General features: G+C 52.6%; 1 protein-coding gene across 3 annotated transcripts in view; it reads left to right on the forward strand.

Moving 5' to 3' along the window:
- Positions 1-25691, forward strand: part of LOC150014115 (calmodulin-binding transcription activator 1-like) — a 92878-nt gene that overhangs the window by 62588 nt on the left and 4599 nt on the right. For 2 of the 3 annotated variants that reach the window (XM_090268519.1, XM_090268520.1), the window contains exon 4: positions 16465-16692. In XM_090268519.1, the coding sequence (XP_090124645.1) occupies positions 16465-16473 (9 nt within the window). In that variant the 3' untranslated portion in view covers positions 16474-16692. Of the gene's footprint in view, positions 1-16464; positions 16693-25691 lie in introns of those variants that run through there. The other variant, XR_016509617.1, reaches the window with a different exon arrangement.

Below are 25691 nucleotides of genomic sequence, written 5' to 3' on the forward strand. Positions count from 1 at the left end.
TCAAGGCTCAGTTTATCAAATTCCAAGAAAAACAGCCATTAAGCAGGTAATTATAAAAATAGGCATTTATGAAATCATATGAAGGGCTGTGGAGGAAAGATACAGGCTGCTGCAGGAGAGGAGGGTCTACTCTAGGTCAGGGGCGGGGAACGTCTAGGAAGTGGCGTTTTTGTGACGAGGGGTGAGGGAGTCAGCCTGATGGGCTGGGTCATCAGAGAGAAACGTGCTGTGGCAGAGGGGCCAGAGGGGGTGGAGGGGGGCAGAGGGGGTCCGGAGGGGCAGAGGGGGGCAGAGGGGCCTGAGGGGGCGGAGGGGGGCCGGAGGGGGCGGAGTGGGGCAGAGGGGGGCCGGAGGGGGCGGAGAGGGGCCGGAGGGGGTGGAGGGGGGCAGAGGGGGGCAGAGGAGCCGGAGGGGCCGGAGGGGGTGGAGGGGGGCCGAGGGGGGTAGAGGGGCCGGAGGGGCCGGAGAGAGGCCGGAGGGGGCAGAGAGGGGCTGGAGGGGGCGGAGAAGGGCCGGAGGGGCGCTGACTACAGCAGTTCTGCATCTTCTGGGAGGAGGGGGCACTGGGGGCGGGTCTGGGTCTGGGGCCCTTATGGGCACATGCGCTTGGGAGGGGAGACCATGGAGAGGAGAAACGGCAGATGTTTGAGTGCCCCTGTGGGACTTGTCTGAACTCTGAAATGTGCAAGACACGGGGGTGCGGTGTCCTTGTCTACAGGGAGCTTACATTCTGCAGGAGAGACTGCAGATAAATAAAATAAGGTGCTAAGTGCATAGTAAAAAGGAAGACGGAGCCCATTAGGGGGGACGTGTAGGAGCCGCGTGGGTGGTCAGTGGGATGCAGTTTCACAGTGGCGGGTGGCGTTGGTGGATTTGGCGCCGTTGGAATGCGAGGCACAGCAGGCAGAGTTTTCTTGTCGCTGCTGCATCCCCAGAGTATGGAATGATGCTTGCCAACAGGTGGGTGCTCTGTGACTGTCGTGCGGGTGAGCTAGGGGCTCAGGTGCCCAGGGGTGGCAGGGAATCAGTTGTGGCATGCCGATGTGCTGGGAAAACGCTTCCCCCCGTGTGTCTCCTGTACTCCCGCACGGCCGCCGCGCTCACGCCACCAGGCGTGGGGTTCTCTCCCCGCCCCGCAATTCTTGGCGACGCGGCCTGGGTGTCCTACAACTTAGCTCAGTTCTGACCCTATCTGCCCGGAGAGCGCGTCCGATCCCGCAGGGCTCAGTCCCACGAGACTGCGCCCCCCGTCCCCCACCCCACTTCAGGGGCCAGTCACAAGTCCAGCTTGTCCCCTGTGCTTCTGACTGACTGGCTGTGGATCTGAGGCTCCCACGACCCCCTCCCGGGGTTAGTTTTCTAGAACTCAGGGAAACACTGACTCACGTCGCCAGTTCATTAAAGGGTGTGACGAAGGTTCCAGATGGAAAGCCAATGAAGACACGCAGGGCGGGGCCTGGGAGGGCCCCCAGCGCAGGAGCGTCTGTCCCGTGGGGTTGAGGGGTGTCACCTTCCCCGGCAGTTGTCTGAACCCTGTACTGTTGGGGTTTTGTGGATGCGTCTCATGCTCAATCCTTGACTCCATTTCTAGCCTTTCTCCCCTCTCTGGAGAGCGGGGTGAGGGGCAGAAAATGCCACCGTTCTGATAATGGCTTGGTCTTCCCGTGACCAGCCCCTACCCAGCAGCCCACCCAGAGTCACTTCATTGGAACAGAAGGTGCTGCTGGTGCTCTTCCTGCTCAGGACTCACAGGCGTTTAGGAGCCCGTGTCAGGGACCGGGTTCAGAGGCCCGACACTAGAACGAGAGAGACTCTTGCCATTTGGGGAATCACAAAGGGTCTTAGGAAACTCTGTGGCAGGAACCAGGGCTGGGGACCAGTATGTATTTTCTCATATCACGCTCAGGGTTCAAAACAGTATCAGCCGCGGATGAAGACTTACGTAGGGATATTAGTACCAGTATCCCCACTTCAGACTTTAATTATGCAGCAGTCCCTCGCTCTATCGCGGTTCACTTATCGCGGCCTCACTGTATCACGGGATTTAAAAAATATTATATTTAATTATTTGTTGCGGATTTTTCGCTCTATCTCAGGATTTTGCGGTACTGTGTATGTATGTTGTTAAAGTGACGTGGGTTTAAGAGTGTAGGATAAATGTAAGGTTCCTACTTCGCGGGGGGTCTGGAACATAATGCCCGTGATAAGTGAGGGAATACTGTAATTGCTTTTAAAGGGCTTAACTATTCAGTTATGTTTTGAATTCTTTGCTATAGCTTAGTTACATGGTGTTTTGTCCACTGGATATTGCTCAGTTGTCTTAATATAATTTACAGGTCTCCTTATCCTTCGGGGCATTGAGAGGTGACTCCTTTTGGTAACTTTAAAATCAAATTGGAATCACATATTGATTTATATGTTAAAGTTCTCCGACAGCCTGTCTTGCAGTCAGCGCTCTGTTGCCTGAAGGTGCCGGTGCCGGTGCTGGTTTAGGGCAGTGGGACCAGCGTAGCTGGAGCTCAGCTGCGGCCGATGCGTCCGTCGGGTTTAACGTTACGCTTCTTGCAGTTCCTCTTCTCGTCTCAGTGGGGCCTGTCCTGAAGTGTTCCCTGCGGCCTTCGCTGAGTTTAGCCCACGAAGATCTTGTTTGCTTGAAATCGTGTAACTCCTCCTGCATTAGGTGTGCGTGAAGAAGATTGTCTTCTGTGTGTGGAGCCTTGCACTGTATTTGAGGCTTCCAGTGCCTTGTAGACCTTTGTCTTAGCTCAAGATCTAACTTCTGCTGACTGCTGAGTATAGGGCCTTTGCTGAAAAGTTTGCATCAGGCGTCCTAGGACCATACACTGTTTGAAGAACCTCACCTATCAATGAGGGAAAAGAAACATACAGAATCACCTGCATCCTTTTGCCAGAGTTGGTCTGCCACCTCCCATAGAAATTACTTTATTATATTTTTCATAGAAAGTATGTAAACATTTAATTATAAAAGTAATAAACAGCCATTGGAAAAAGGCTAATAACATAGTGTAAAGATTAAAATTTAAAGCTTTTTCTTAAAATTGTATACCCTAGGATATAACCAGAAAACGACAGTTTGATTTGTATCTTCCTCTGGACTTAAAAAAATGCATATGTAAATTGCACGTGCGTGTGTGCATATATGTATATATGTATGTATGTACTCGCGTGTGTGTGAGCATACACCCCAACACACTGTTTTTCCTCTGTACCATAATCTGTTGTGGTCACTTTTCTCTTTAAGATTTAGTTTGTTTATTTATAGAGAGAGGAAGGGAGGGAGAAAGAGAGGGAGACAAACATCAATTGGTTGCCTCTCACATACCCTCTACCTGGAACCCGGCCTGCAACCCAAGCCCTGACCGGGAATCAAACTGGCAACCTTTTGGTTAGCAGGACAACGCTCCATCCCACTGAGCCACACCAGTCAAGGCTGTTATTGTGACTTTCCATACCTGTGCACATGTGGGTGTGGAGGTACATAACTTTAGAGCATGGATATTTTATAAAAATTTTAAACCAACCATTATTGATTGTCCAGATTTGATCTTATGATCAATGAGGCACTTACCATTCTTGTTCACATAGTTTTTCATACTCATCCAGTTATTGTCTTAGAAGAGAGGCCTACCAATAGAGTTACTCATTTGTGATGCAGCTTCTAGGATGGTTGTACCAGCTTGTACTCCTGATAGTCAAATATGAGTGTCCATTTCCCCGGACCCTGACACTAGGTATTACCAGTTTTTTTAAAAAGTATATTTTATTGATTATGTTGTTACAGCAGTTCTAATTCTTTTCCCTTTGCTCCCCTCTGCCCAGTACCCCCTTCCCTCCAGCAATCCCACCCCCTTAGTTCATGTCCATGGGTCGTGCATATAAGTTCTTTGGCTTCACCCTTTCCTATATTATTCTTAACTTCCCCCTGTCTGTTTTGTACCAACCGATTATGCTTCCTAGTCCCTGCACCATTTCCCCATTTCTCCCCCTTCCCCACTCCCAGCTGATAACCCTCCAAATGATCCCCATACCTATGATTCTGTTCCTATTCTGGTTTGCTTAGTTGGATTTTGTTTTTATTTTTTTAGGTTCAGTTGTTGATAGTTGTGAGTTTATTGTCATTTTAGTGTTCATAGTTTTGTTCTTCTATTCCTTAAATAAGTCTCTTTGACATTTCCTGTAATAATGGCTTGGTGATGATGAGCTCCTTTAACTTTACCTTGTCTGGGAAGCACTTCATCTGCCCTTCCATTCCAAATGATGACTTTGCTGGATAGAGTGATCTTGGTTATAGGTCCCTGCTTTTCATCACATTGAATACAGTATTCCCTCACTTATCGCGGGTATTATGTTCTAGACTGCCCCCACGAAGTAGGAACCTTACATTTATTCTATACTCTTAAACCTGCGTAACTTTAACAACATATGTATACAGTATTACAAAATCCCATGTTATAGCGAAAAATCCACGATAAATAATTAGATATAATATTTTTAAAAATCCCGCAATGCAGTGAGGCCGTGATAAGTGAACCGCGATATAGAGAGGGACTACTGTACTGTTTGCCAGCCCCTTCTTGCCTGCAAAGTGTCTTGAGAAATCAGCTGATAGTCTTATAGGCATCCCTTTGTAGGTAACTCTCCACTTCTCTCTTGCTGCTTTTAAGATTCTCTTTACCTCTAACCTTTGGCATTTTAATCATGATGTGTCTTGGTGTGTTCCTCTTTGGATCTAGCTTGTTTGGGACTCTCTGTGCTTCCTGGACTTGTATGTCTATTTCCTTTGCAATATTTGGGAAGTTTTCCTCCATTATTTTGTCACATAAGTTTTCAGTTTCTTGCTCTTCCTCTTCTCCTCCTGGCACCCCCATGAATCGGATGTTGGCACTTTTAAAGTTGTCCCAGAGGTTCCTAAGCCTCTCCTCATTTTTTTCAATTCTCGTTGCTTCATTCTGTACTGGTTGACTGTTTTTTTCTTCCTTATGTTCCAAATCATTGCTTTGAATCCCGGTTTCCTTCCCTTCACCATTGGTTTTGTGCGGATTTTCTTTTGTTTCACTTAGTGTAGCCTTCACTTCTTTCCTTATGCGTTTGCTGTACTTAAGCCTATCTGTCAAACCTGTGGGCATCTTTATCACCAGTGTTTTGAACTCTGCGTCTGTTAGGTTGCCTATCTCCTCCTCTGTGAGGTTGGCTATCTCCTCATCCCTTAGTTCTCCCATTGGAACCTTGATCTATTCCCCTTTTTGGACCACACTTCTCTGTCCCCTCATTCTGACAGGCTTCTGTGTGTGTTTGCCTCTGTGTCTTAGGTAGAGCTGTTGCACCTGTTACGTTGTAAGAGCCTTAGGGATTCGTCAGTACAGGGCGACCTGTTTCACCACGTTGTGGCGCTGTATGCAGGGGAGGGGTCTGAGAGGGAACAATGCCGCCTGCCCAGCACTCACCCCTTTTCCAGGCAGTTCTCCCACTTCTGTATGGGACTGGCACCCCTCTAGCTGCTGCCTTGGCCATCGTTCCCAGAGTGGGTGGGTCTGTGGACATTTTAGGACCGTGGGGGCCCTTTAAACAAGTGGACTCTGCTGAGAGACCGGCAGTTTCTGCCTCCGCCCCAACCCCCACGGGTCTGCACAGTCAGAAGCAATGAGGCTTGATTTTCCCCGGCGCTGGGACCATGAGCTGTGCGGTCTGGTCAGGTGCTGAAAACGCTCCCCAGGTGTCCCTCCTGACTTTTTAAAATGTGCGACTGTGCTTTCTGCTGGCCTGCTGCTGCCGCTGCTGCCGCTGCCACCACCACACCGCGTCCTCTCTGCCCCGGCTCCGCCCCTCCTACCTGTCTGGATGAGTATTCCTTCTTATTTCTTTGTTTGTTGGATTTCCATGTAGCTTGGTTTTCTGGAACTTCTGGTTGTCTCTAGTTTTGAGGTAGTTGTGTTCCTTCTTAGCTGTGGAGGGAGACGCAGCGTGTCTGTCTACACCTCCATCTTGGCCGGAAGTTGTATTATCAGTTTTAAAATCTTTCTCAATTGACTAGGTAAATATTTTATGTCTCCTTTTAATTTGTGTTTCTTGTGTATTCCTGAGACATAGCATGTTTAGGCCACTTGTGTTACTTTTTTGAGTTGTCAGTTCTTTCTTTTGCCCTTTTTCTAATACATTTTTCATCCTTTTTCTTTCTGATTTTTATGTGCTTTTCTTTTTAAAATTAAAAAAAGTATTGATTTTGGAGGGAGAGGAAGGGGTGCGAGAGAAAAACATCTATTGGTTGCTTTCCATATGTGCCCCGATGGGGAATCGAACCCACAACCTTTCAGTGTATGGGATGACATGCAATCAACTGAGCCACACTGATCAGAGCATGTGTTTTTTCTTTGTTAAAAAATGTATATGTTGAGCCCTGGCTGAGTAACTCAGTTCATTAGGGCATCACCCCATAATGCCGAAGTAGCAGTTTCCTTCCCCGGTCAGGGTACATGTAAGAAGCAACCAGTGATGCATCTGTGAGTGCAGGAACAAATTGGTCTCCCACCCCCACTCTCCCTCCCTCTCCCTCCCTCCCTACTACCCTCTCTCCCTAAAATCACTAAGCAAAAAACAAGAAAACAACAATGTATGCATCAATTTTTCCTGGCTAGGCCTCCTATGTTTTATTCTTAATTTTAATACTCATTATATGCTTCTGTCAGACCTCTGAGCCATGCCATCAAACTGAATTTTTCTGGCCTTGATAGCGTACCTAGAAAAGTCTTCCCCACCACAGTTTTTAAGTATTCTGCCTAGATTTTCTTTTCTGTTCTGAATTTTTATCCTTAGGTGTTTAATACAGATAAGTGTACACACACACACTCACACTCACACACACACACTCACACTCACACACACACTCACACACACACTCTCACACACACACACTCACACACACACACACACATATGAAAATAGGCCAGGTGAGATAGAGCGCTGATTTCCTGCCCCAACCCATTAGATGCTTATTATTGAATTATTTATCCTTTTTACAGCTTTCAAATGTTGCCTTCACCTTGTGCTTTATCTGGATGTTCTCTGTCCATTGAGCTGTTCCCTCTCTGCCTGCGTCAGGACCACGTGTTTTCTCCTTTGCTGACACACTGGTTTGGTCCTTGTCAGTCTAACGTGGTGAAGAGAAACTGTTGTCCCTCTTCTCTTACAGATCTATCAAAGACGGAGCGCGACTGCGTAGTAGAGATTCGTTTGTTTCTCTGAATGGTCTGTTACTAGTTTTATCAGTTGAGAACACAATCTTTTTTTTTTTTTTGGCAGCAGTAGTTGTGGGTTGATGAAGTAAACTAATTAAAACAACCTTTCTTGCAACTGAAAATCGAGTTGACGTGATAGCCAACCTTCATTTCTCTAGTCATGGCTTCCCGGCTCTCTCACGTCTTAGGACGCATCAGACATAACGGTGCTTCTGGGGCGTGTGGGGCCAGAGGCCGCTGACCCGCAGCTGTGTGGCCCGGCCCCTCGGCAGAGCACGAGGGGTGAACGTCTGGGACGCATGTGCGCTGCGTCGCATGCATGTCGTTGGGGACACGTGGGGACGTGCTGGTGTGGTTAGCGCCGCCCAGCTTTGACTTTCCCATTGTGGGGCCGTGTAGCTTGACATGGATTTAACATTTTGGGAGTTAGAGTTCTTTTTTCTTCTAAACTTTATAATTGTGGTACAGTATACATAACACAAAACTTAATCTTATTGTTGTGCCGCGGTTGCCACCACCCGCCTGCCGTGCACTCTTCTTCCTGCCAAAGGGGAACTGTCCCCGTGGAACGCTCACTGCCTCTCCCTCCTTCCCCCAGGCCCTGGCAGCCTGCATTCTGCTTGCTGTCTGTGTGAATGTTCCTCCTCTGGGTGCCCCTAAAAGTGGCGTCCAGCTGGCATCTGCCGTCTTGGGACTGGCTTATCTCACGCAGCAAAATGTCCTCAAGGTTCCTCTACAGTGTAGCATGTGCCAGAATTTCCTCTTTTTAAGGCTAATATGTCATCAAGTATATACTACACTTGTCTGTTCATCTGTCGACGGGCACCTGGGCGCTGTCACCTTTGGGTCTTGTGACTAATGTCGCTGTGAAGCTGGCTGTACGGATCTGAGAGGCCGGCTCCGGGAGAGTCGCTTCCGTTTTTCCGCTGAGCTTCTCCTTAGCTCACCCTTGACCTCTGGGCTGTTACACATAAGGAGACTTTTCAGTGCTTATTTTATTTGCTTTTTCAGATGTCCCTAAGCCAGTGGGCCGCGCCTCTCCCTGTGGCCCCTGGTTTTTCTCCCATGCGCTGGATGGTCCCTCTTGGTCTCCTCTGCCCGGCATGTGAAGGTCGTGTGTCGCCAGGGCTCAGTTGAGACTAGACCTTCTGCTCCGTGTGACTGCTCTGTGGCTGTTGCTCAGGAATCAGACCGAAGCCCTTCACTTCCTGTTTCTTTTTCCTCTGGCGGCCATCCCTGCTTCCCTAGGTGCAGCCTGCGAGGGCTCCTGGGGTTGCGTTTTGAGCTCAGCTCTCTGCTGAGCCCCACACCAGCGCCGGCTGCCGGGCGTCCGGGGGGCCTGACCGGCTGCCCTCTCAGCGGGTCTGCGGTGGGGCTCCCCGCCCACTCCCTGTCTGCCCGTCCCAGTAGAGGGCACTCACTCCCAGGGGCCAGGTCAGACCCGGTGGTTAGTGTTAACGTGAGCTTTTACACTTAGGACAGTTTCAGAGTCATGGTCTCCCCTGTTGACAGTGCCTGGCCCCTTTGTCCCGGCCAGTCGCCAGTATCCATGTGTTGTTAGAAACCGCGCTCCCGGTATTTGGATTTCTTTGGTTTCCCCAAGTGTCCTTTTGTGTTCCAGGACCCCGTCCAAGACATCACATTATGTTTGGTTGTCATGTCTCCTTAGGTTGTTCTGGGTTGTGACAGTTTCTCAGACTTGCTTTGTTTTGGTTGACCTTGACAGAGCAGCTGATTTGTGTGAGGTCCTTCAGTTTGGGTTTGTCTGCTGTTTTTCTCACGGTTCGGCTGGGCTGTGGGTTTTGGGAGGGGAGACCACAGAGGTGCAGTGCCCTTCCCGTCACGCCGCATCAGCGTGACTTAGCCCTGGTGGTGGTGACCTTGAGCCCGGGCTGGGCAGTGTTCTCCCGGTACAGTCGCTGACTTTTTCCCCCTTAGGGACCATTTTTGAATCCAGACCTATAGGTTGTGTTCCCAGGTTTCCATCCTGTCCAAATCACTCTTTACAGCCACCCCTCCAGTCCCCGCCGGGTGGCTTTGAGGGACCTCCGGACCCCTGTCACTGCTGTCCCCTGTCCTGTCCCCTTCCAGCCCAGGCTCCTCCCCCCAGATGCCAGAGTGGTCTTTTGAAGATGCCAGCTGGGTGTTGGTCCCCGCCCCCCCGAGCCTTGGAGTGGTTTCCCGTTGTACTTGGTGCTGTGTCAGCTCCCACCGTGGCCCCCAGGCCCGCGTCCTCTTGCTGTCACCCTCCAGCCTCCTGCCTGCCCCACCTCTGGCTCTCTGGTCCAGCCACTGGAGTCTTCCTTCCGAGTTCCTTCGACACCCTCAGGTCCTCTTTGCCATGTTGCCTTTTACACGCCATTCCTTCTGCTTAGAAAATGGTCGCCCTTCACCTTGCCAGGCTTCGGGTCTCAGCTAACTGGGTGTTTCCTGGGAAAAGGCCTCGGTCCCAGCAGCATCAGCGAGCGTCCCTTGCCGTGGATGTCTGTGGTGTCATGTGCATCTCCCTCAGTGTGTTCCCGGGGCCTCGCCTCCGGGTGTAGACAGACACGGCTGAGACCCTCTGCCCTTCACTGCGCAGCCCGGCACGCGGTGCAGAGCCTGTGCAGAGTCAGGGGCTCAGGAAATATTTGTGGGTGAGTGAATTTGTCTTTTAATTAAAGTAGTAGAACTGTAGAATCAAAACAGTTACTCTTCCTTTTTTGCATACAAATATGCAAATAAGTTCTTGTCCTCATTTCTGTTATTCCACTGATTTAAATCCCACGTGTACCCTTTTAAGTGTATTGTTTAGGGTGCTGTGATAGGTGCAGCAGTGGGTCTAGATGTGTGTCTCACCCTTGAGGACCTACCTGTTCATTCATTGCTGGGAGCGCCTTGTGTGGGGCGCGGGGAAGACAGGCCGCCGGGCTGTGGGGCGCCTTCCTGGCCCTGCAGGGCGGGAGGCGTGGGGTCGGGCAGGTCTGGGCAGGTCCAGCTTGAATTCTAGCTCTGCTCTTTTTTAAGATGCACAGCGTGTCTCAGACTTAACCTTTGTCGTCTGCAGAAGCAGGAATAGCAGTGGCCCTCTTGTAAGCCTTGGGCAGGATCAGATAAGGGGATGTGAGCAGATCAGCATCGCAGTCACAGTAGCCGGAGCTCACGGCCACTGCTTTTTAGGTCGTCCGAGCACCATGCTGAGCAGTTTTTATCACTTACTTGCATTAATTCTCTCAGCGCCCCGATGAGGTAGGGATGTTATTACCTTCATGTTATAAGTAAAGGAAGTGAGACTTAGTTTAAAAATTAAATGAGTTGTCCAAGGTTGTAGGAGTAGGAAGTGGAAGAGCTGTTCCTGGACCCGGAATCACTTGGCATGACTTTAAAGCCCAGAAAGGACTCCGTATTTCCTATGTAGCCACCCTGCCTGTCAGTATAGTTTTCTTCTTTTGGGTTTTAAAGGCTTTTTAGGCATGTATTGGCATTAAGAATTTTATTTAATAGTCTTGGGAGAAGGACCACACAGCTATCACCAGGTGGGATTTGTGGCTCACCCTCCTGTCGCGGCTTTGCCAGCCGGGCCTGGTGCGGAAGGAGGCGGGCGCGCGTGGGCTCCAGGGGGTGGGTGGTTTCCCGAAAGCGAGAACGGTGGCCTCCTCTGGTCAGTCTCATGGGGGTCTCCTGAGAGTGCAGGGGGCGTGGCCCCTCTTGTGATGCGCTCAGCTGTACCCCCATAGGGGTGGGGCTCGGGAACCGGTTTTTACAAATGACTGGGCTTAAGTAGAGGATTTCAGTCCATCTGCAGTTTGAGAGTCAGTGAAGAGAGGAAATTGGAAATGGAGGCGCTTTGATGACCCTGACATGCAGGAAGCCAGGGGGCATTCACATGGGCCCTGGTCTGCACGTCAGTGAGCGCAGAAGCCACCAGTACAGAAGTAAAGGCAGCGCTGGGTCAGTCTGTTTCCCTTGTGTGTTTGGGGGAATTCGGCATAGGTCCTGTTATTCTTTTTCCCTCGTGGGACAGTACCAGAAAGGAATGGGGTATTGGCTGTGACACGGTTGACATAATATATACAAATCTGAGAGAAATTTACGAATGTTTGGTGAATTTAAATGTCATTTGCAAAGCTAGGAGTATGTCAGAAGTTGATTTCGCATAGTCTCTTCTTAGAGAAACTATGTCAAATTGCCCTGATTTTCAATTTAGAAAATATGGTAATTTCATGTTTGTGGCTAACATGAAAGTTAGTAACAATAGCAAGTCTTTTAACTATATAGTACTTACGTATTTATTCATTTCAAACAACAAGGATTCTTTTATGTCACCTACCAAGAAGACCAGCAGCAGGTGGTTCCAGAGTTGGGGTCATTGGCTCAGGGAAGGTGGCCCCCAGAGCTCAGCTTTCCCTGCATGGGGGCCACATGGAGAGGCAGAGCTCATGCCCGGCGCCCGCCTCCCCGCCTGTAAGCAGCTCGTGTGATGTGCAGTTGGCATGTAATGAGTCCTCACACTTGAGGTGGACAGTCGATAAGCATGCGTGTGTGTGCACACAGCCGTCACCTTCCACCACAGCGAACGTCTGCATCACTCTTTAAAGTTCCCTTGTGCTCTCTGCCTCCCTCCCTTTGTCAAGTCTTGGAAGCTGTTGGGACAAAAACCGCCTTGTTGGGGACAAAGGTCTAGGCGGAAAACTCCTTAGCTGGTAGTGAGCTTTGGTTCCTTTTTGAGGACTGTGGTGGGAACAGTGTGACGGTTGTAGGTATGGATTGCTGTATTATTTATAGAAACGTTGGAGACACGAATAGAACAGATTCTGTTTGAGAAGCTCAGCATAGGAAGTCTGTTTTCAGAAAGGTGGACAAGTGGTCAGGAGGGGAAGGGGCAGGAGGGAGTCCAGGCACGTTGTAGGAGTCACAGACTTGAAAACCAAATGCTTTTGGCTTGGTTTTTCAACATTCGGTATTTCTGACACGCCGAGAAACTGACATCAGCTCTAACCCTGAAGGAAAGCAGAGTCCTCACTTAGCTCAAGGCTGGACTTTGCTCAGGGGCGTTTCAGTCGAGCGAATGATCTGTTCTGTTGAATGACACGGTGACAGTTTATTCATATTTATAATGTATAGATTAATTGGCGTTTTTTTTTCCTCCATCCCTGTGTAGACATTTGTTATGAGTTTATTTCAGCCAAACTGATGACAGTTGCCGGGAAGCAAAATCTCAACCGACTGAGAAAATGCCCCGGAGAAGGGCAGTTAGCGCCTCAGTTTGTACTTAGAAGAGCGGTCCCTGGCCTTTCGGGCAGCAGGGGCTGGTCCACCTGCACTCCTGCCGTGTGGCCTGGTTCCTGACAGGCCGCTGACCCTCCCGGTTCGCATCCCGGGGGTTGGGGAGCCCTGCATTATATTCAGAGAAGACCTAAGGGGTTCTGTGAGACCTGTTGGTGACAGACGAGGGAGATGAGAGAGTGCAGAGGGGGAGTCTCTGGGACTGGATAAAAAGTAGGAGGAGCAGACAGGTAATCGCTCTAGGATAGTTAACAGTTAACATGATAGCAGCAAGTTACCTTGACCTCCTGCAAGCCTGTTAGAGATGCAGACAGACAGCAGACAGGCTCATTTAAGGTAAAGACTGACCTCTGTCAGGAAGGTACTGGCCTAGGACATGACCACCTGCCCTGACTTGATTTTAGTTAGGAAGCTTTTTTTTTTTTAGATCCATTTATTGATTTTTAGAGGGAGAGAGGAGAGGGGGTTGGGGGAGAGAGAGAAACATTGATTTGTTGCTCCACCTGTTTTTGCGTTTATTGGTTGGTTGTTGTATGTGCCCTGACCCAGGCCGTCATGGTTTTGCGTTAGGAAGTTTTAATTTCAGACCATCCTGTGTGGTTACTTTCGGTCTCTTGAGTGTGTAAGGCCCGCCAAGCAGGCCGCCCCTGAGCTTGCCCGGTGTGGGATGTGGCCACCTTTCCATCCACACCTGTAATAAGTTTTTGGCTGGATGTTTCTCTCTTTCATCTCTGAATACGCTCACCGAGGTTAGTTTCTGCCGCAGAGAGCAGTGCTGTTGAGGTCATAGCCATTCTGTGAAGAATTAGTGAAACGTGCAGGGCGATTGTGGGAGGTTCTTCCACTGTCTCCTGGCTTCTCCGGCTCTCTGAATTGTCTTGGTGCTTCCGTTTCATTTCTTTCTTGTTCTGCTGTGAGTTTTTGTTTCGAAACGGATGTGATTGTGGTGAAAATGGCAGCACTTGTCATGATTTAACCTTATTAGAAGTGGTGTTCTTCGTTCTGTGTCTGTGTGGTTGCGAAATGAACCAGTCCTCTGTGCTTATCAATGCGGGCTGTCCTTGGCGCCCAAAGTGATTGAGCCCAGAGCACAAATTGAGCGTGTGGAAACCCACGTTCGTGTGAAAAGTTGTCGGGCATCGAGACCTTCATACGGGGGAGGCTTTCCTAGGAAAAGTGGTTTTTGACTCTGCTGGAACTCTGATGTGAAAGTGACGCTGGGTGTGCTCCTTCCTTGAGTGACGTCACTCAGCAGTGTGGGGGTCCGGTTTCCCAGCGTTAGGTTGTGGGAGCGTGTCTGCTAGTTATGCCCCTGAAGCGTTGGGGGGTCAGGACTATTTGGAGTGTTTCCCCTCTAATTCAGTTACTGGTTGCCATTTTGGAAGGGCGCTCTCCTGCAGTAGACCAGCCTCCTCTTCCCCTCGACGGGACAGTGTCGGTCCACCAGGCAGGGGTTTCGTTTGGGTTCAAGGAGCCCCTTTTGTCCTACCTGTGCAGTGTCCGTCAGGTCAGCCCATCCTGGTGCATGTCTGGCCTTCCTGAAGAGGAGGCGGCTCTGGAGAGGGGAAGGTGGACCGTTCTGGCCCATGAGGCTCTCGGGCAGGGGCCCAGGAGACTGTTTTGTGTCCAAGTCCTTTGGAAAAAATACAAAGCTCCTCAGGCCCCACGGCTTCTGGCGTTTGGAGCAGAAACGTCCCTTGAACAGATTTGGGGTGAAGCAGGCAGTTGTCAGGTTGTGTCTGTGGGAAATGTGCGTGGATTCCAGACACCTGCCTCAGCACAGAGGCTCCGGCTGCAGCTCCTGGTCACGGCTAAACCCGGTGTTCCCAGGTGTGCGCTGGCCTCCAGGCCTCTCTTGACTTGCCACGTGTCCGGGATCCTTGGTGTTGGGGACGCAGTGAATCCTGGAAGCCTTTACTCTCCTCCAGCCCAAACAGTAAACTCATTTGGAAAACATCAGCTAAAATCCTTCACAAGTGATTTTAAGTTACCTAAAATTTGGGCTAACGTACTTTTGTGGGTTAGTGAATTTTAGAAATGATTTAGAAGACTTTTGAAAAGCTTCTGCGCGTACTCGAGACTCTTGTTTTCAAGAAGAAGTTACTTAATAAACCCACGTGTCTTGGTAATAGAGGGGTACATGAGACATTCGATCTGAATGCATAGACTTTTTCTCATTTTTAATAGGAAATTTTTTAGTAAAACAAAACTTGACTAATGTTATACTGCTGGCTTCTTGCCTTTTCTTACAAAGATGCTGAAGTGGTCTGAATAACAATGCTACTGTAATAACGCATGCCTCCTTTCGATGGGGTATCGATTCCTCTGTGGTGTGCAGAATTGCTTGCATGCCTCCCAGCAACAAATACATATGTGACAGACTTTATGGGAGATGAGTGTTCCAGAGAAATGAAATGCTAGTTTACTTTTCAGTAGCTATGGAACTTAAAAAAAAATCATGTTTTTTAGGAACAAGGCTTCATGGCACCAACTCACTTGTATCTAGTGTAGGAAACTCCGCAAGTTATTTTTAACAAAACCTAGTCAGGGGAAACAGAAACCTGATGTTTATGGAGTTTGTTGACAGGCAAGATTTTGGAGATGTTGCAGGTTGGGGTCTGATATTTTAATAAAGGGAATTCTAACAATCTTTTTGCTGGTGGAGGGTCTTCACTTTGTAAAGAAAAAAATTCAACATCTGAAACTCAGTGAAGAGACGCGCAGTGGAAGGAGGCTGCCTGGGTTTACCAGTTGCACTAAGCCACCAGGAAGGGTGTGCCGTTCCTTCTAATAAAGCCGTTCTGGGCAGTTGTCAGTGTTTAAGTCCGTAATATTTTTGGAATTTGATTTTAACAAGCTGTAAACTCAGTGTTAGGTATTGTGGGATGAAACCGAACTAGGGGGCTGGGACTCACGGTTCGTCCCTGCCAGCTGTGCTCCCCTTCGCTCTCCTGGCGGGGAGCCGGCACCTGCACCGCCTGCTGTGACCTTGGCTCTGGAGTCGGGGAGGGCGGCCTGCTTGAGCCGCGCTGTAGACGGAAGACTCGCGCTTGTGGCGTCCGTCCTGTCGGCTGGTGAGACGGACGTGGAAATTACCGTGGCTGCTGGCGGTCAGGCTTGCTGGGGCTGCGGAGCTGTGCTTGGCGTGATTTAGGCGGTGCCTACATGTTGCAAAGCAGAATCGTAGCTCTTCGTATTCTTTCTAAAACATAATCTATTTTGGTTTGTTTTTGGGGAGGATAAGTAAGTTTTAACATTTGTTGAAGAAATTGAGACCTAACCTGCCAGATGCTTTTTTCCCCTTGCAAGATAGTCCTGGTGTTGAGCTTCTATTATTAGTTCTGTGTAATTCCGAGAGGACTAGCAAGTTATTTTGCTTAAAATGTCTTTTTCACCCTGTGCTGTGAGAGTTGATGTGAGAACAGTTCTTAATAGATATAGTTACACAGTTTATTTTATCATGTATCACTTTATTGCTGTCTCTAGAACATTGTTATACTAAATGTTCCAATAATGGAAATTTTATGCAGCTACTTCAAATGAAACAAATTTGCAAAACTCAATTTTGGAACTCATTCCTTGAGGAGAGAAAAAAAAAAAAAAAAAAGAAAACCTCACCACGCCGTGACCAGATTAGATTTCTGATATGTTGGCAACTGGTCACACACTGTCGTTTCCAGAAAACAGGGCGTGGAGTCCAGCAGAAGTGTCGGGACTTCTGTCATTGGTGACGGGGGTTATTCTGGGTTTTAATATGATTGAATGTTTAATTTTGTAAAAAAATTTTGTTGGTAACAGGTAATTAAAATTTGGTTTTGTACCTAAATAAAATGGCTCTACATGAAATCGGGAATGACTGTGTTCTATTACCAGGGACTCTTCAAGAACTAAATTTTAATTTCTCAGAGATATCAGTTTTACTTACTGGAGCTCCTTTGTTTTGCAGAGATCATGATGCAGCCGTCCTTTTGGATTTCTTTTTAATAATGTGTGACCCTTCACCTTTGATCCCCTGACCTGCATTATCTTGGTAACCATTTCATTTTTTAATTTAATTTCATTTTTTAATTTTGGTGTGCAAGCTGTAACATTTCATCTCTCAAAGTGTAATGCGCTGATTTCCTCAAATAGAGATATCCCTTTGAGTGATAAATTTGCAAAATGCTGTCTTCATTTTCTGTATTAAAATTCATTTCAGTTTTTAAAATAAAATGTAATCTGTGTTTTCATCCTTTTAAAATTTTAGTTTAATGAGTGCATTTCCCCATACAGTATATCTGTTTCTATTCATATTTTGCAATAGCTAAAGTAATTTGTTCCCACAGATCTCTCTCTCTCAGGCCCCTTCCTTTTTTCTGTCTGTCCCCCCCCATGCCCCCTTTCTCTCTCTCTCTCTGTCTCTCTGTCTCTCTCTCTCTGTCTCTGTCTTTCTCAGGCCCCTTCCTTTGTCTGTCCCCCCCCATGCCCCCTTTCTCTCTCTCTCTCTGTCTCTCTCTCTCTCTCTCTCTTTCTCTCTCTGTCTCTCTCAGGCCCCTTCCTTTTTTCTGTCTGTCCCCCCGCCCCATGCCCCCTTTCTCTCTCTCTCTCTGTCTCTCTCAGGCCCCTTCCTTTTTTCTGTCTGTCTGTCCCCCCCCCCATGCCCCCTTTCTCTCTCTCTGTCTCTCTCTGTCTCTCTGTCTCTCTGTCTCTCTCTCTCTCTCTCTCTGTCTCTCTCTCTCACACACACACACACACACACACACACACACACACACACACACGGCACCACAACCCCTTCCCTCCGACACCCTCCCCGTCATCACCACCAGCCCCCTTTTTGCAGATTAACTCCCGTTTCTTTCAGAAATAGTAGCAACTTGAATTTGTTACTCTTAGCTGCCACATTCTGCAACCTTCGGTTACATTTTGTATTCTCAAGTATTGTTGGGTGAAAAAATGTAGCCCTTTAACTCCATGTATGGGCTGGAAGATAAGAAAGTTGTCTCATTTCCAAAATTCACCTTTCCACTTTAATATTTTATTTCTTTATTTGAGGCATAAGTTAAGAATAAGCAACATAATCAAAACTGTCCTTCTGTCTCTGCTGAAGTCTGGTTGGCTGTGATGGTTTGTGCACCAGGTTGCTTGATGCCACGTGCTGTTTTAGGACTGTTTTCCATACAGTGCATTTTTTATTGTGGTCTTCTTTTTAGAAGATTCTTATTCCAAAGCGAACAACCCAAAATCTGAAAACAAAAGTCAAACTTGAGTTTATTCTTTGGACTGGCAAGGTATTCCCAGGAAATTGTGTTCTTAAAAAAAATACCATGTGAGATCTCTTAGCAGGGCCCACTGAAGCACAGATTATTTGTTAAGTACCTCATTATTTTATTGTCTAACAGTTAATGCTGATGCTTTAATTGCACACAGCTGAAGCTGCTAAATGAGCATTGAAATGGATGTAAGTCCTTTCTGAGCTTTGTTGATGCCTATAAAAGTTTATGTCATTCATTAGAACCACAAATTAAAATTAGTTGTAGCGAGCTGTTCATTGGTGATCGGGATGCTCACGAACTCTTCGTCAGGCTCACCAGCTTGCTTTCGTCTGTGATACTTACATAGCTGGGAGACTGCCTATGGCCCGTTGGGTGTCTTCACAGAATCGCAAAATGTCAGAGCCGAGAAACGCAAATGGGTAAAGCATCTTATGGTCATAGAGCCAGAAAGGACATGCAGTACATGTCCCAATAGTTGGGACCTGACTTTTTAAGGTGATTTGTAATGCACATGCTTTCACACGGGGTAGGAATGCTTCCCCATCCCATCTCGTATTCGAGCCTGGGATGCCATCCACCCCCCGCCCCCCCTACGAGTGCCACGTAGCTCGGGGCTCCAAGGGCTGTGCTTGGCCGTCTGCTCCGCTCCTCTCACTCAGCAGCCCCGGATTCGCCAGAGCCTGAGGGGGAGCTGTCTGAGGGTCCCCAGAGAGGCACAGCTCCCTGTTGACAGAATCAGGGCCTCTTGACATCTCCCCTGTGGGCTCCTGTGGCATCCGGACAGAGTCCAGTACTTGGTTCAGGCGTCCAGTTAGGAGCTGATGAGACAGTAGGTGAAGAAAAAAAATTTAAAAAACTGGTGCTTCATTTTGCATTTAGGTCAGTTAGATTTTCTTTAACATTTTCTGCTTAATACATTTTAAGATAATCTAAGTTTCTAAGCTTGTGTATGGACACTTATTTTCAATGATCATTGCTTATTTGGTTAGCATTTAGGAATTCTGGGAGGTTGCGGCCACATGGATGTAGCTTTGTAACCATGATTCGATGAGAGCAACCTGGTCTGAGGACCAGGAAACCTGCTTATGATGAGCAGGGTCCCTGCATAGCCATTGGTGTCTTTCAGGGTGGTCACATGAAGCCAAAACGCACACTGGAAGACTTCGGAAGACCTCCACGTTGGTACTTAGGACCAGTGACTGGGTTGTCTGCCCCGCTCTGTGGACCTGTGAGGCACCCGCTGGTTTACTTCAGCTGTGCCTTGCGTGAAGCGTGGGTACCGCGTGTCTCCTACTTGTTCTCCAGGGTTGTCGGCCGGAAAAGTGAAACGCTGATGACGGAGACACGGGGGACCCAGAAGAGGTGCTTTTGAACTTCAGCCGCGCCCTGTGGCTGTGTCGGTGGCACGTGCAGTCACGCTGAGGGGCAGTGGTGATGAAGCCTGTGGAGAAGGCCAGGACTGTGGGCCGGGGCCAGGCTGCCGTGGGTCGCACCCCACTCGGCCCCGTGCAGAGGTCTGACTCAGACAGTCCCTAACCTCCCGGTGCCTCAGTTTCTTCCTCTTTACAATGGGGATGATGATGATAGCACTTACTTCGAGGGCCACGGTGTGTGTCGGCACTCAGAGCAGGGCCGGGGCGCAGTGTGGCCGCGGCTGTGGGGTCCCAGCCAGGCGTTCAGTGAAGTGGAGTTCTGGGGGGAACATACACCTTCCACCAAGTCAGGCTTGGAAGGTTTCCCTGTTAGTGGTCTGCCATTGCCTTGGAGACTCGTGTGTGCTTCCAGGGAGCCGAGCTGGCGCAAGTTCAGGTGCCTAGAGTTACATCTGGGCTCCTCACTTTTGGGGAAGAAAAGTATAGGTGGTTACGAGCTACTCAGCCCGTTGTAGACAGGCGCTTCCGTTCTGGCTGCTTTTGGCTGTGGAGACACAGGAGAAGAGGCCTGTGGGAGGGTCCCAGCACCAGCGCTCTGTCCCTTTGGCCTCAGTAACTTGTCTGACTAGTTTTCAAGGAGTCAGAATGTGTTGAACTGATTAAAGATTTCTACCCAGAGGCCTCAGTGCTCCCTCCTACTGGATAAGTGAGAAGGACATCACTGCTGTCACTTGTCCTTCCAAGTACTTTCGTACACTTTAGTTACTGAGTCTGTCTGGGTGGTAGGTGGTGTGTTAACCCAGTCTTGTGCCCGAGAACACTGATGTTCAGGTCAGGTAAGTCACATCTCGCAGGTCACTCTCCTAGTCAAGTGCAGACCTGGGCCCGACCAGGAAAGGTTCTGCCATCTGGCAGCAGGGGCCTCAGCTGTCCTCGCTACCATCCCCAGCTGCCAGCACCCCGACTTAGCGAGGCCTCCAGCAGCCCCCACCGCCACTGCCTGCAGGAAGGCCCTGCCATCTGTGTGGCACTGGTAGGGACTCCGTAACAGCAGCTTCCTCAGTCGTGGCTGCACGGCCAGGGTCGCCTGTCCAGCCTGAAAATACAGAGCACTGACCCCATCCCAGACTCTCGTCTGGCTGCCCAGCAGAGAACCACTGACAGATAGGTGCAGAAATACATGAAGAGGACGTTATAAACAAGCGAATAAGTAAATAACTTGTGCACGTGTAGACCCGTGCCGCCAAACATGGGCCAGTGCTGTGGATTCTGTCACAGCCGCACGGTAACCTAGAACGGGCCTCGTGGGCTAGTGCAGTAACTCAGCCGCCCCAAACCAGCGCCTGCCCCGCCATCTACCCTGTAGGACATAACACAGGCTCCTGAAAACGGGCGTTTGACCCACACAAACACCAGGCGAGAAACGAGTCAGGGCCAGGTGACGTTAGAGGGCCGCCTTTCACCCGTTCCCTCCCGCGCGCCCCCGCCCGTCCTCTCCCGCGCCCCTCCGCCCGTCCTCTCCCGCGCCCCTCCGCCCGTCCTCTCCCGCGCCCCGCCGCCCGTCCTCTCCCGCGCCCCGCCGCCCGTCCTCTCCCGCGCCCCGCCGCCCGTCCTCTCCCGCGCCCCGCCGCCCGTCCTCTCCCGTGTCCCCGCCCGTCCTCTCCCGCGCCCCCGCCCGTCCTCTCCCGCGCCCCTCCGCCCGTCCTCTCCCGCGCCCCTCCGCCCGTCCTCTCCCGCGCCCCCGCCCGTCCTCTCCCGCGCCCCAGCCCGTCCTCTCCCGCGCCCCGCCGCCCGTCCTCTCCCGCGCCCCGCCGCCCGTCCTCTCCCGCACCCCCGCCCGTCCTCTCCGCGCGCCCCAGCCCGTTCCCTCCCGCGCGCCCCCGCCCGTCCTCTCCCGCGCCCCTCCGCCCGTCCTCTCCCGCGCCCCTCCGCCCGTCCTCTCCCGCGCCCCGCCGCCCGTCCTCTCCCGCGCCCCGCCGCCCGTCCTCGCCCGCGCCCCCGCCCGTCCTCTCCCGCGCCCCCGCCCGTTCTCTCCCGCGCCCGCCCGTTCTCTCCCGCGCCCCCGCCCGTCCTCTCCCGCGCCCCCGCCCGTCCTCTCCGCGCGCCCCAGCCCGTTCCCTCCCGCGCGCCCCCGCCCGTCCTCTCCCGCGCCCCTCCGCCCGTCCTCTCCCGCGCCCCGCCGCCCGTCCTCTCCCGCGCCCCGCCGCCCGTCCTCGCCCGCGCCCCGCCGCCCGTCCTCACCTGCGCCCCCGCCGCCCGTCCTCTCCCGCGCCCCCGCCCGTCCTCTCCCGCGCGCCCCCGCCCGTCCTCTCCCGCGCCCCTCCGCCCGTCCTCTCCCGCGCCCCGCCGCCCGTCCTCTCCCGCGCCCCGCCGCCCGTCCTCTCCCGCGCCCCGCCGCCCGTCCTCTCCCGCGCCCCGCCGCCCGTCCTCTCCCGCACCCCCGCCCGTCCTCTCCGCGCCCCTCCGCCCGTCCTCTCCCGCGCCCCTCCGCCCGTCCTCTCCCGCGCCCCGCCGCCCGTCCTCTCCCGCGCCCCGCCGCCCGTCCTCGCCCGCGCCCCCGCCCGTCCTCTCCCGCGCCCCCGCCCGTTCTCTCCCGCGCCCGCCCGTTCTCTCCCGCGCCCCCGCCCGTCCTCTCCCGCGCCCCCGCCCGTCCTCTCCGCGCGCCCCAGCCCGTTCCCTCCCGCGCGCCCCCGCCCGTCCTCTCCCGCGCCCCTCCGCCCGTCCTCTCCCGCGCCCCGCCGCCCGTCCTCTCCCGCGCCCCGCCGCCCGTCCTCGCCCGCGCCCCGCCGCCCGTCCTCACCTGCGCCCCCGCCGCCCGTCCTCTCCCGCGCCCCCCGCCCGTCCTCTCCCGCGCGCCCCCGCCCGTCCTCTCCCGCGCCCCTCCGCCCGTCCTCTCCCGCGCCCCGCCGCCCGTCCTCTCCCGCGCCCCGCCGCCCGTCCTCTCCCGCGCCCCGCCGCCCGTCCTCGCCCGCGCCCCGCCGCCCGTCCTCACCTGCGCCCCTCCGCCCGTCCTCTCCCGCGCCCCGCCGCCCGTCCTCTCCCGTGCCCCGCCGCCCGTCCTCTCCCGCGCCCCCGCCAGTCCTCTCCCGCGCCCCGCCGCCCGTCCTCACCTGCGCCCCGCCGCCCGTCCTCACCCGCGCCCCCGCCCGTCCTCTCCCGCGCCCCCGCCCGTTCTCTCCCGCGCCCGCCCGTTCTCTCCCGCGCCCCCGCCCGTCCTCTCCCGCGCCCCCGCCCGTTCTCTCCCCCCTCTTTAATGCAGTTCCTGTTTCAGTCCTTCCTCTCCGCTTCCTCCCAATGCCGCCTCCTCTCCTTTCTCATTTTTTCTGTTTTTCCTTCTATTTAGTAGATGCTTGTGGGCGTATCTGTCATCAGACAGGAAAGTAAATCTTCCCAGGGGCCTAGCACAGAGCAGGTGCTCTGATTGATGGTACCTTCCAGGGTAGATACTACCCCTCATTAGCCTAAACACGGTCAGATTTGTTGGTGTCTGTCTGTCCTAACGGGTGGTTCACCTTGGAAGTTGAGGTCACTCGGTGTGACCGAGTCAGCCAGTTTGAGGACTGCCCGGCTTCAGTCCCTGACTGGGACGGAGTGGGCGCCCTAGAGGCCCTTGTCTCAGGCTGTTAGAGCACCTGCGGCACAGTCTTCAGAGCTGGGAGGTCTGAGGTCATGGGCTGGCGCCCTTGTTTTGGTGATGAGGAACCTGCTCCCAGGGGCAGCCCTTGCTCGAGGCTGCTCAGGGCCCCGCCTCCTCTGTCACAGCCTGGGGGGAGCAGAGCGTGGGCTGTGACACCCTGCATGCCGGAGAGTGACGGTCCTTCCCCGTTTCTCCTTCCTGCTCCTCTCGCGTGTGTAAGTCACCTCGGGTGAGGGCGAGCCCAGGGTGAGCAGGGTGCCTCCCCTCGGGGAGGCCGCCGGCGGTGTGGCCCTGGCCTGGCAGGCGGGCCCTTCTGCCGGCACTTAGCCCCTCTGGGGGCAGCGAGGAGACAGAGGATCCATCTCAGGGGAGGAGGAAGCAGGGGTGTTTCGTTCCTTCAGTGGAAATTGGCCCTGGCCCGGAAGTGGAAGGAGGCAGCAGCAACAGGATCGTTCTCCACTGAGCGCCCGGGAAACCGCTGGGGTCCCCGTGCTGCTGTGCGACATGCCTCAGACTTCCACACCTGTCTTTTGTTTTTTTAATCTGTCCCCAAGGACATTTTTTCATTGTTTTTAGTGAGAGGGGAAGGGAGAGAGGGAGAGAGAAGCATCAATTGACTGGGGATTGAGGATCGAACCCACAACCTAGGCATGTGCCCTGACTGGGAATCGAACCTGCAACCTTTCCGTCATGGGACGACACTCCAGCCAGCTGAGCCACACCGGCCAGGGCCCACACCCATCTTTAGGTGGGGTCAGAAATAGGCCACCCAGTAGTCAAGTAGCACATATGCGCACCCCAAATTCGATGTCAGGGTTTGATCATCCGGCCGTTCTTGCTTCCCTGCCGATCCTTTGGAGGATTTTACCCCTCTGAGTCCCTCAGTTTCCTAAAGAGAAACCGGGGCCTTCCCTTTTTTGTAGTCACTGTTTACACAAGGGGACTGTCAGGCTGGACAGTCACGCTCTGGCCGAGGCTGTGTGCTCTGCCTTCCTCTCACCTGCTCTGAGGCTCGCACATAGTAGGCACTCAGCAAACGTTCCTCTGCTTTCCGTTCTCATTAGCACAGGTAATTAAGGACAGGAGCTGATAGACCACATGTATCGGTGCAGATATGTCTGTAATTAAAGTTTTAATTAAAGAAACACCAGACCAGGCAGATGGTTCTTATCCCTGCATCCTGTAAACCAAACAGCCACGGCTTTTCCATCTTGTGACCCAGCAAAGTAGAGAGCAGCGGCACTTGTGGGGGTGCCCCCGAGGGGAGGGGTGCTCCAAGGGGAGGGGTGCTCCATTAACTAGCCATAATCTAATTTTGGGAGCACTCAGTGAGATGCCAAATCCAGGGATAGTCATTGCAGTTTGAAATGGAAATACAATACATCAAAGTTACGTCCCAACCAAAGCTTTTAAGCCTCCAGTCAAGGACATTACCGTGGCCCAGCTGGTGTAGCACAAGGCACGCGGTTTTGCGGGATCACAGAAGCTGACAAAGGGTTATTTAGGATCAGCAGCGAAATACAGTATCAGTCAGAGCGCCAGCCCGGGTTCTCAGGCCTTGCCCCCTTAGAGCGGTGCGCTGTGAGAGGGGACCGTGCCTGCCTGGCCCGGGCAGGTCCTCTGTGCGCTCTGTGTCACCGCGACCTTAACGACCCGCCCAGCACAGGATTTAAACCGCCACCACCATGGGCAAGAGAGAAAAAGACATGCCACTTCTGAGACCCCTGGCCGTGTGGGCCACAGCCGTTGGCTCCGGTGCCTCCCTGTGGGGTCGGCAGTGGCACCTCTTGGTGGGGTCCGGGCCTGTTCACTGTGACCTCTTGGGACTCCGTAAGCCCCGATTTCTTCCCCTTCGCAGCCGTTTGCTGGGCCACGCTCACCACTCTCTGGCACTGGGTGCGGGGAGGCGGTCCGGCGGCCGAACCGCGTCCTGGTGGGTGGTGTGGGCTTTCACCACCTGCACCTTGCTGACTCATTTCTGCTTGGGTAGCGGCCGTACTGAGGAAGTTTATTTTCTGTGCCAAAGAGAGACACCTCAGTTCAGAGGGTTAGGAGAGCAGTTTCCACTTTGCTGAACTCCGGGTGACCTCATCTCCCCCATTTCTTTGAAAGGAAGCAGGGCCGTCCCAGGGACTTGTGTCAGTGTCCCCATGTTAAAGACCTTGTCACCAAAATGGCAGAACCTGGAAGTGCTGTAACTCCGCTTAGTGCCACTGTGAGGGAGACCCCAGTGTCCCAGCAGAAGCGCCCCGATCACAGCCCTGGGCCTGCCGCGGGGGAGGCCGGGGAGGTGGGCGGGGAGGCAGTAAACAGGGAGACACCCGCAGGCAGACCCACGTGGACGAGGAGGTTTTACTTTCTCTAGTGGGTTTTAAGAAAGCGGTGACCTCCTTGACATCTGTGTGGTGATGGCACGGGGCTGATGGGGTGCTCTCCCCACCCTCAAAGTGACTCAACTCAAATATTTACTCATTCGTTCAGTAAGTGCTGACTGAGGGCCCAGCGCCCGGCCCTGTCCTAGGCACCAGGAATAAAACAGGAAACAAGGCAAGACCACCCCTCCACGAGCTCATTTTCTGGGTGGGGGCAGGAGGGCGACGAACAAACACAAAGCAAGCGGTACTGAGCAATCGGGGGTCCGAACCGGCTGCACCGTTAACCCCTTCACTCCTCGCATGCCGAGGAGGCGGGGGCTGTCCTCCTGTGAGGGCCCGAGGGACAGAGGGCGCGCCCGCCCCGCTCGGTGTCACCCCGCGAGTGCGTGCTGCCGGTGCCCACTAGCCCAGGCCACCCACCTCTGGGTTTCCTGCTCTTGCTAAGCACCATGCTGTTTTGTTTCTGTTAGAAAGCAGCCTCGTGCGTGTGTTTCTAAATAAAGAAGGAAATGTCAGCCGATAACAGGTGTGAC

This window comes from Furipterus horrens, unplaced genomic scaffold (genome assembly GCF_987537825.1).
Source record: "Furipterus horrens unplaced genomic scaffold, mFurHor1.1.pri manual_scaffold_3, whole genome shotgun sequence".
Lineage (NCBI taxonomy): Eukaryota > Metazoa > Chordata > Mammalia > Chiroptera > Furipteridae > Furipterus > Furipterus horrens.